The sequence below is a fragment of the Sparus aurata genome, chromosome 22 (assembly GCF_900880675.1).
Source record: "Sparus aurata chromosome 22, fSpaAur1.1, whole genome shotgun sequence".
Classification (NCBI taxonomy): domain Eukaryota; kingdom Metazoa; phylum Chordata; class Actinopteri; order Spariformes; family Sparidae; genus Sparus; species Sparus aurata.
The window spans coordinates 20637936-20649260 of NC_044208.1; the positions used below are offsets into that span (position 1 = coordinate 20637936).

General features: G+C 39.6%; 1 protein-coding gene across 1 annotated transcript; it reads left to right on the forward strand.

Annotated features, from left to right (window-relative positions):
- Window positions 1–2250: 2250 nt before the first annotated feature.
- LOC115573942 (sphingosine-1-phosphate phosphatase 1-like) lies at window positions 2251–11001 on the forward strand. The gene is made up of 4 exons (XM_030405051.1): window positions 2251–2438; window positions 2529–3308; window positions 8196–8285; window positions 9109–11001. The coding sequence occupies exons 2-4, from the start codon at window positions 2628–2630 to the stop codon at window positions 9658–9660; spliced, it is 1323 nt and encodes a 440-aa protein (XP_030260911.1). The 5' UTR covers window positions 2251–2438; window positions 2529–2627; the 3' UTR covers window positions 9661–11001.
- Window positions 11002–11325: the final 324 nt, after the last annotated feature.

Below are 11325 nucleotides of genomic sequence, written 5' to 3' on the forward strand. Positions count from 1 at the left end.
TTTATTGATAAAATGTAAGTATTTATTCTGCAGGAAAATGGTCCCTGTCACTGTTTTACTATTATAAATGATGTTTTTTTGATTCAAATGAGTGCTGAATTAATGTCCATGTTTTACTTTAAAACTATTTGTTTTAAAGATGCACTGATTTTAGAGTCTTCTCAAGTCAAAAATGTATTTGTCTTCCTGATCCCTACAGTTGAGTTTCTCGGTGAAGAATGATGTGTGTGCAGGATTTTGACAGATGCAGTCTGTTTTCACACGTCCATTTCTGAAAGCGCAAATGTTCTCTGCGCTCCTTGAAAATCAGATTTTATGAGGCGGAGCCCACGAGAATGTTTCGTGACATCACAAATAGTTTGGAACCCACTCCTGGCCTCATGTTCAGGAAACACAATGATGGTGATGTGGAAACATGAAGCCTCCAGTGCACAGACACTGACACATGTCAGATTTTTTTGTATGTCTTATTACAGCTGTGGAGGGGCTCATTAACTACTTTATACTTAATACCATTGGGTAGTTTAATACAAAGCACTTCACCATATTCTGTAAAATGATGTTGACCCATAAAAGAACATTTAATCCTTCAGTTTATCACAAAATAAAATAAAAAAATCAAAAGCACCAAATTTGTTTGAATAAATTGCATGGTTTTCACTAGACATTTAAACTTGTAATATGAAAAGGGGGCTGTTAATTGAAGCTGTCAGACATGTAATGCAGTAAAACAAGAATATTTAGCCTCTGAGATGTCGTGTGTGGAAGTAAAAAACTCAAATCAAGTAAAATTACATTGAATTTGTACTTAAGTAAAGTACTTCAGTAAATGCACTTCCCACTGTTTGTATGTATTCAATGTGAAGTCTAAGGAAAATGGTTACTGTTATCCCCAAACTGGGAATTGGTTTCACAGAACATTCACAGGCACATTTATCTACACTTGAGAAATCAAAAGACTGTGTGACAGGATGAGTCACAACACATGTGACAGACAACTTGGATAGATATTTACTTGCTAAAGGAAGATCAGTTTTTGCATATATCTTGTGCAAATGAGACTCATCAGTTTTTATGAGAAAAGAAAACATTAAATTCCGTACTTTTATTTTGAAGGACATTCCGCCGAAGTTCCTGTGTTGTCCTGCTATTATTGTCTCTAGCTTCTCAGACCTGTTTACAGGGACTGTCCCGAAGTGTTCTTCATTTATTATTATATTTATTCATTTAGGCTTTTGATAGATTGATAGATTTGCTTTAACCCATGTCCCATATATATATATGAATGAATGAATGTGTGTGAATGGAAAAAAATTCAAGTAAAGTCAAAAGTAACTAGGAACAACTCTATTATCTCCATTGTATGACCCTTCTCCGTTACATTTCTGAGATAAATATTGTACTTTTATTCCTGCTACATTCATCTAACAGCTATAGCCTAGTTATTTGTGGCTGCACAAGTGACATTCAAAACACAAGATGAATCAGTTTATGAAATATAATGCCCTGTCACAGAGTAAACTACCCCTCAGTACAGTAGTTAAAATAGCTCCATCTTGACCAGCAACAACATTAAAGTTTGCTTTATGTCGACAATAATCCAATCAAATTACATGCTTTGATAATATTCCAAAGTAGAGCATATCACACAATAAGTACTTTACATTCTTTAAATGCTAACAATAATGATACAAATGCTGATAATAATTATTGTGTACATTAGTAATATTTTGAATGCAGGACCTTTACTTATTTTCATTTGAGAGACGTGGCTTACTATACTCGCAAGTCAATGTAAAACATATTTCTACATCTATTTATTCTGACTGCTGATAAAATAAATTATTCTTTTAAAGTGCATTGTTTTGGCTCGGATGCTGCATACAATCTATAAAGTAAAAAGTAACTAAATTTATCAAATAAACGCAGTGGGTAAAAAGTACAATATTTGCCTCAAAAATGCAGTGGGGTGGATGTAATCAGTAGCAGAAGAGAGAAATACTCAAATTCAATAGAAGTACCTCAAAATGTATATTCTACTACTACTTAAGTAAATGTACTTAACTACACTGCCTCACCCACCACCGGTCATATACTATTAGTGTAAATACCAGAGACGTTCTACTATTGTATATTGTATCTATTGCCTAGAAGGACTTTGGTAAATACCTCTGAGGTAATACTGTATTACATATTAACACTTGTAATTCAATACAACCCCAGCAGGAGGCGAACGTGAACATGTTGGAGGTTAATTGACGAGTATTGAGTCAAACGAAGGAGAACTGGAACCGCAGAAGAAGAAGAGGGTTGAAAGCAGGATATAACGGCCCTGACGCAGTTATCGGGCTGTGTGTATCAGAATATCCTGAGAAGTAATGGTTAACTGTAACGGACTTTGGATGCTGTCGTCTCAAACCTCCACGCCGGTGTACAAGGTCTGTGTTTTGAATGCGTTGACCAGGTAGTGGTGGTTGTTAAGTGCTCCGCGCTGTTAGTCAAATCTCTCTTTGTTTCTTTTAATGCAGCGGACACCGAGCTCCGCTTCTCCTTAAGCTCACCCGACGAACATGAACTCCATTTTTTACGACGGAACAGTGTTGTGTGTTTAAAATCTACCCGCAGTCATGGCGAACGACTTTGTAAAGACATTTGTACAGATGTGCAAATATCTCCAAGACCCCTCTCATGTAGCCAGGTTCCAGAATTTGTGCGGCGTTAAAGGGACATTTCCGGTTAAAGCGGCCAAGCCGGACAGCGGACAGTCGGAGCCGGACTTTCCCGGGCTGAGGAAGAGGGTCCAACACGGGGAGCAGGGCTCGGACGTGACTGTTGGGAATGGAGCAACCGGGGATGCGACCGCACCGCAGGTTAACGGGATGCAGGGTGAAACGCCCGATGGTACATCAGCTAATGTCGACCTGGACACCACCAGGGCGAAACCGCTCCGGAAAAACTCCCTGACTGGAGACGTGGGCCAAGAGTTCCTGGTCCACAACAAGTTCCTGTTCTACCTGTTCACGTTTGGGACCGAGCTGGGCAACGAGATGTTCTTCATCGTCTTCTTCCCCTTCCTCTTCTGGAACATCGACGCCCTGGTGAGCCGAAGACTCATCGTCGTCTGGGCCTGGAACCTGTTCGTGGGACAGTCCACCAAGGACATGGTCCGCTGGTCCCGGCCGGCGTCCCCTCCTGTGGTGAAGGTGGAGGTCTTCTACAACTCCGAGTACAGCATGCCGTCCACACACGCCATGACGGGGACAGCCATACCCTTCTGTCTCTTCATGCTGACCTACGGACGGTGGCAGGTGAGCAGCTTGTCAAACACATAGTTTCAAAATGTCAAATACAAGTAAAACAGCAGAAGATGTGCAGTGACGGTAGAAACTCCTTGTGTGCAGGAGAAGACATGACAGGTCTGATTACTGTGCCCAGGGGTCAGTTACATCAGGTGCCCCAAAGGCTCCAGATTCACTGTTTGGCAATTAGTTTGTTACTAATTGATTGGTCAGTTTTAGTCAACTGACAGAAACTTTTTTGATAATCAGCAAATAATTGAACTTTTTAAGGGGAAAAAAAGAACTGGTTCCTGTTTTCCTTGGTCTTGGTTGAACATGTCCACATCAGATTTGAGAAGTGGTGGTGGCTATTTGTCTCTTTTTTAAGCATAATATGGACTATACAGTGTATAGTGTATAGTACAATAAGTCAGGTGTGGTGGACCCCTACAGTAACAACATCTCAGCTACAGCTACATAAATTGGAAAAATTAACATTATATTCCAGATAAACAAACAATAAATCACTATTAAGCATTCAGGTGCAGTCAGTCCAAAGTCAAAGCGTTTGCAGAAGTGGCCCTTTTAATCATGATCATTTAACAAAAAACGCCAGTCTCAGTGCTGCACAAAAACCTAAGCCAACAGGGATAAATGTGGAACAAATACCAAAAATTACCCGCTGCCACCACTGCTCCAAAACAGTTATAGAGGAATCACTGAAATTATTAATCAAGAGTCTGTATAACAGATGAAGTGATCATTAAAAATAATCTGAAATAGCAGCCGTAGTTTGCTGAAGCAGTTAAGTGCAATACAAGATACAGGTTTTCCCCTGAGGCAAGCCACACAGATCCTCATTCACCTTGTCTCTTATCAAATGTGTTCGGTGACTGTTGAAACAGTAATCACACAGGTAAAATCTACCGCGGAAGCCTGAACTGAAATGATAAGGTGCCTCCATTATAGCCAATTATGTCCTTTCTTGTACGGCTTTCTGTCAAAAAGTGGTTTTAATACCTTTCAGTTTTTTCACCTGACATTACCCCTTCATTGTGCATATTTGTGTACAATTACAAAAACACACAGCACACTGGGACAGTACTCCAGTTGACCTTATGTGGACTTAAACACCACAGGATGCTTGCACAAAGAGTGGGAGGAACAGGAGGTTCAATAGGACGCACGGCTCATTTTAAGCCCCAGGGCCCCTATAGTGTTAATCCAGCCATTAGCCAATACACAATGAGGAGCTGAAATGTGTTATTACAGATTACAAGGCACAGCTTGATGCATCTAAATCAACAAGTATCACACTGTTACCCGAATGTCTATAGCCTTCTTCCCTTTGTATTAGAATTCAGTGGTCTAGCCTTGAGCCACAGGATATGAGCATGTTTTGATAACACACAGGGAATGTGGCCAGACGCACCTAAGTCCCAGACTTCTAGAGCCCAGAGAGCCACAATTTAAAACATCTTTCCACATCCTGCATCTTTCAGTAGAAGTGTTTGTAATCTTAATTTTTTTTAAAAAGGTCAGAGTTCCAAGAAACACACAGGGTGCCTGACTTATTAAGTCACATGACATTTTCTGCGGGCCCCTCAGAGCCAGTGAGGGTTGGTGGGTTAGTCTGGACAAAGGAATGAAAATCACAGCCTGCCTTTTTAGTCACTATTAATCCTTGTTGCCCAGTTTCGTTTGAGCACAAGAGACATTCTTCTGTTTTAGCAGACTGTAAGTCTGAAAGAATGTCTCCTGTCAACAACAGGGTGTGTCAGATGTACAGGTGAAGAGTAAGGAGGTAGCATTGTTTCTTCTACGATGTCAGCGATACGGAACAAGTTAAACTGATCTAGAGGAAGAGACATTATCGAATTAAGTTTCAGTAAATATTTTGGTCTTGGGTATCAATGGACAGTAATTCAGATGATCAAAATAAGACAGTCAGGGAGAGAACCTTGACTTTTCCTGTATCTTGAGTGTCTGTTCTGGTAAAAGGCCCAGTAAATGGTCATAACTAAGTGGCATCAAAGAAATAGTGGCGACGAAGGCTGTCCGTTACATTGCCTCGTGCCACGTGTGTCTCACAGCCAAAAAGCTGCACCTGAAATCAACAATGATTGAATAGCTTGTTTATGCCTGCATGAGTGGAAATAACTCCCCGTATCACCAGGTGATTGTAGCCATTATTCAGAATGGGAAATTGGAATACACAGGACTACGGATATACAAGCTGATTTAAGATAAAGCAGCAGTTTTTGACACCACTGTTGTGAAATCATTGTTACTACAGCAACAAGTTAAAGGGCTTACCCTTTCTTTTCCATTACTCTTCTCTTTTTTACTGATTCACTTAGCTGTGCAGCAAATTAGAATGATTTTCTCTCACCGACAGGCTCCACCTCCTACATCTACATGCTCAATTGGCAAAAAAGCAGCTGACCACACTGCAAAAACTCGGGACACAAACGGTCACTGATGGTCGACTGTTCGCCGGTGTGTCAGGGCCCCAAGATGGAAGAAGGGGGTTGGGAGGGTTACTCCACGTCTGGGGAGTTAAGATAGAGACGAGTGTAGTGTATTATCAGCTGGGGAAGAGCATAGTGTGGTGTCAGCCGGAGAAGAGCGTAGTGTATTATCAGCCAGGTCAGAGAGCTCAAAGCAGAGAAACTTGTTCACCCACTGATAGGGCTGTTGCAGTTGGGATTTTCCACCAGCAGCATTGTGCAAAGAGACTAAAAAAAAAAAAAAAAGTAGACCAGCAGTAGATCTACTGCCTGCATCACAAACCCTGATGAACCAAAATTACGTGGATATTCAATTTTCATGTCTTTAATGTTGTAGCACTGGTTCAAGCAGAACAGCAGGTACTGATACTTAATATGCAAATAACAAAAAACAGCTTGTAAAGGAGAAATAGCTTAGTGGTCTCTGTCACCCTCCATGACTGAGCCTGGCTGCATATGATAAAGTTTAGCTTCTCCAAAGTTGTTTGTTAAATGGATTCATAAAAGATTTGAATGGTTTCAGATTCAGATAAGCACATTCAGTACTGAAATTGGATTCAGTAAACAGATTCAGCACTGTATTCTGATCGGATAAATGATGTAAAACCCTAACCTAGCTGTCTGTATGCTATTTGTGAAGTGATGCTTGAATGACGTACAATTCATTCCTTCCAAAGTCTTTTGGAAGTGCACAAGTATTTCCTGTAATACAAATTTGTTTAGTAATCTCTAAATCAGCTTGTCCCTGCATCCAGTGCACTCTGAGTAATGTCAAAAAAAAAGGTGCATTAGAGCAACTCTCTCTAAATATTACTGTGACCTTAAAAGTTAGTCTGTACCCTTTACCCTCACAACTTGTTAAAATTTCATTTTTTAAACCAAGAACAGTTCATGTGAACTGTCTGAACTCCCTTGGTGTCATCAGGTTCACTGATTTCAAAGGCTGAGTACCTGAAACATTTCAGAGAACGGGGTCTGAAAAGTTCACAAAAGATAAGATGCACTCAGACCATAAATGGCTTCCAAGACAGGAGGAACATTCAAAGTGTCAGACAAGTGTCAGACCAGTAATGCTTGTTAGTCGTGCTGGTGATGTGACTCAAGAGAAGGTTGACCTCTTTAGTACAGACTCAAATATCTGAACAACTGTTGGATGAATTGACATGAAATTTGGTGTAGATGTCCATGACCTTGGTGATCACGTGACCACAAAGTTCTAATTTGGTTTAGTTGGACCTTCATGTCCCCCTGAGGATTTGTGAACAGTTTATCCCTTAACTTTTTACCTAGGTAACTAACCCCATGTCAAAATGTAACTTGTCCAATACTTTGATGACTAAATACATGCAAACTGAGGACATTCCCATCTCCCTCAACCGCACTTTGTTGTTTAATTCTTCTAAATAACAACAAATGCATGCTAGGGTAAGAAGGCTAACATGCTTAGGTGCGACAGCTAACACAAGACTCCCTAAAAACTTGGTATTTTACCAGCAGGCTCTGTAAACAAACTGGTATCCTATAAATGTGTAGAGTGGTCTCACACTTATGTATGCATGCATAAAGTGATAGTCTGCCTTGTAAGTATGGTTAGGTACCAAACTCTGTGCTCTCAAGGTTACCGACAGAATTACATCTGTAATACCCAGTACCAGTTCACTTTAAATCAAAGCGTGTGAGGAATGGGAGGCCAGTACCGCCTAGTAGAAACAGTTTCTCCAACTGCATAATGATCTCCGTTCCTCAGTTTCTTCCTTCATTGGGTGGTTATTGGTGAAGTTCTACATCAGGGCTTTCTGCAGGAAGCCTTTTGGAAGTCCAATGATGTAGTAAAAAAAGACAAAGTCCACACAGGGAGCCGGGCGTGGCGCATTAATTGATCGAATTCTGGGGTTCGTGTCCTGTGTTAAACCAAAGGTCACTGTTGACATTTTATTTTTAGACTCAGTAAACTTTCAGTTACAGTCACAGTAAAATTAGGTTAAGTTAGGCAACAAAACTACTTGGTTAGGTTTAGGAAAATTAGTGGTCAGGGTAAAAGACCATCACAAAGTCCATCTTGGGAATAAGGCAAAGAGCAAGTGTAAAAAAAAAACATTTTTAGGTTAGATTTGGGTTTTTTCCGGTTTCCAGTGATAAGACTGTGAACAGACAGTTACACCTAAGATGAAAATCCAAGTTTTTAGGGAGTCCCTCATGACCATAGACAACATTTGCAGGTTTGTATTGTCATTGTGAACATGTTGGCATGTATTTGTGAAAAATGGGTACATGAGCCACCTAATAGAGCTCTTTGTTGCATATTTTTGAATATCTTTTATTTTTGAAGGCTTATCTTCAGCTATCTTTCTTTCTTAATTCTCTGTCCATTTTTTAATGCCATGTCTTTATACTCTCTCTTTCCTAGTACCCCTTCCTCTTTGGCTTTTGTGTGGCTCTCAGCTGGAGTGTCCTGGTCTGTGTGAGCAGAGTCTACATGGGGATGCATTCTATTCTGGTGAGTATATTAAATAAATGATCACTTACTAATGAGGTTGACCTAAGCTTGGTCAGATATGTTATTGAGCGCCGCTGCCTTCAACTTCTGGTGTCATTAATTGTATGCCATCATTATCATATGCACCTTGCATGGTTGTAAATAATGGCATGACTCCAGTTTGCGTTAACCTGCATTTCATTCTTTGATATATGATGGAGCACAGTAATCTTGGCACCAGATTTACAAAGGTGTCATTGGAATATGATCTTTGCATATATTACATTTCTGTTAGTGGACACTATTTATTTTTTCTTTAAAAGATTTACATTAATGCATCATATTGATATGCGTAACACACGCTTGTGCCCCATTTCTCAAGTTTATAACCTACACAGGAGCTTAAAGTAAATGATTTTTTGAAGATTATCTGTAAACGGAGCCCATAAACAAATCAAAGCCAGTAAGGAGAAGGTTAGATTAGATTTGGTGGCCAGGCAACTGATGTGTATATATAATGTTTATCTTTTATAATCCTCCTGTAATAAAACCCGTTTGATAATCAGCAGCTCATATAATTTTTTTCACATGAAGGTGTTTTATGATTCCAGGGAAAGATGGACAGTGGCTAATATTAGGTGTCTTGGTCTGAAGTGTTAAGTAGCGCCACCTACAGGATAGGAAGGAGTACCCTTTTTTTGTTTTCTTTTTGTTTTTTTCCCTTATTTGATGACTGGGTAAATCGATCATTTATTTTTAAGAGTGTTTATATGAGTTTAACCCTAACATGTATGTTCATAGTGTGTAATCCTGGTTTACATTCATTTATGTCCCTGTGTTGCAGGAGGTAATCACTGGCTTCCTGTACACCCTTCTTATTCTAGCCTTCTTCCAGCATACTTTGGACAAGATCGACAACTTCTACATGACGGACCACTATGCTCCACTTGTGATTATTGTGTCACACGTGAGCCTTGGACTTGTGGCTTTCACCCTAGATTCCTGGAGCACCTCTCGGGGTGATACAGCTCAGGCTCTGGGCACCGGGGTCGGAGCTGCTTTGGCTACCCATGTGAACTATCAGCTGGGGCTGCTGCAAGATCCACCGCTGTCCTCACTTCCTCTAACTTTACCACCAATCACCATTGGCTTGGTGGTTCTCTCCCTGGTGCGCTTCTTCATTGGAGTCGCTGTCATCCTCGTCACGAGAATGGTTATGAAAGCAGTGACTATTCCGTTCTTGTGTCGACTGTTCGGGCTGCCTTCAGATGATGTAAGACAGGCGAGGCAGCATATGAAAGTAGAGTTGCCGTACCGTTACATTGTCTACAGTGTTGTTGGTTTTAGTTGTGTCTGTGTGGTGCCTCTCCTCTTCAGGATCTTAAACCTCGCCTGAGTGTTGTGTGCAAACTGTCTTTTACTGCTGTCATGTTCTCCTACATGGTGAAGTCATACAGCACTTGGAAACATGCTGCTTGTCTTGACTCTAGAGTCTCTGTTTCTGCATGACAGAAACTGATTTAAAGGATAACCGTGGTGATATTCTATATTTTTTGTATTGTCAATAATAATTGCCTCTGTGCCATAGAGCTTAATTGTTGACCAAGAAGTATTAAACGTGACCCGCTGTTGCACTGGGTGACATGATTCCTTCTTTATGATGAGCATGGGCACTGCAGTTTATTTTGAGCTGATCCCACATACATCATACATCAAATGTTTTTAGGGAATTGTGTAGCCTTTTTTTAAAGAAGAGAAATATATATTTATGACCAGTTTTTAGAGATTTGCCTCTTCAGTATAAGTAGTTGAACAGTATTGGAGGGACAGACTTAAACGTTGTTTTTGGTTGTCTCTTTGGATATGTTGACAATAACATCAATATAGCTCATTACCAACCTTATCCTCTAAAGATACACCTGTGGTCGACTCGTATGAGCGTTAACTGGAACTTTACAAATGCAAAGTGCAAACTGTCAGATGTACTGTAATGATGCTTGCATTCATTAATGAGCAGTCATCTCTGCATATAAATACATATAAATTTAAATATATAAACAACATTTTATTGGAGAATTTCGTCTTGTAAGAATAAACCAAACCATGAATCTGTAATGTGTGAGCGATGTCTGTTTAAATCTAAAAAGACTCATACTTTGCTTTGCCTCTTTGAGAAGATCTGTTTTATCAGTGCAGTTTTTCTACTTTACCATAGTTAGCATTATCTCAATGCCTACTTTTTGTACATTCTTTTGCTTGTTTTCAAAAGCTATGTAATTTTGGTCCTATTGTAAGTTAAGTGCTCTCTGAATGATTAAAGATCATAAAATTAAAATAACAGATATTTTTGATAAAATATTTTGCCATTGTAACTAACTTAAGCTGAATTGTTGAAATCTTAATCTATATAATTCATACTTGATTTCTACGAGTGATATTCAAGAGACATGTCTGCTGCCTTTCCTTCCACTACAGTATAAAAACACTGACTCTAGCACTTGTCTAAATGTTTTGATTGTTGTTATTGGCTGCTGTGATGTTCAAGTAATGCTTTACTCAAATATCCATGTCAGAATATTATAGCTTGGGCATTTATACTCCTATCATAATACTCATGAAATATTTATAGGTCTATTATTGCAAACAGTTCCGTCATGTTTTTCTGTTATGGAAAGACTTTATGCTTTGGAAACGTGGAATCAAGGAGAATAAAATATTCTGAAAGAGAACAAGAAAACATTTTCAATGCATTTTCCTGAAGTGTATCTTTCATGCAAGAACATACTGAGAGGGTAAATCAATCAGTGAATCTGGGGCATTAGACCAGTGTGACCTGCTCTTCTTTAACAACTGGGTCATGGGTTTAACTCCCTGTGCCCATATAGCACATTGGGCTCATGCTTAACCTTTGAACAACTAAGATAAGGTTTTAGATATTTTATCTGACTGTAATCCACGTGTCCATCCAGCCTAATCACAGATCTTCTCTGTGCTGTCCTCATTGTTCCTCATTGAACTTTGGGTGATGGCTGAATTTTAGCATCTAAATCTAAAGAAATCA

Bases quoted from the DNA above. Each gene is read 5' to 3' on its own strand.
- LOC115573942 (XM_030405051.1), top strand. From the start codon at position 2,628: ATGGCGAACGACTTTGTAAAGACATTTGTACAGATGTGCAAATATCTC. The intron at 3,309-8,195 runs GTGAGCAGCTTG...TCTCTTTCCTAG, and splicing joins TGACCTACGGACGGTGGCAG to TACCCCTTCCTCTTTGGCTT. The intron at 8,286-9,108 runs GTGAGTATATTA...CCTGTGTTGCAG, and splicing joins TGGGGATGCATTCTATTCTG to GAGGTAATCACTGGCTTCCT.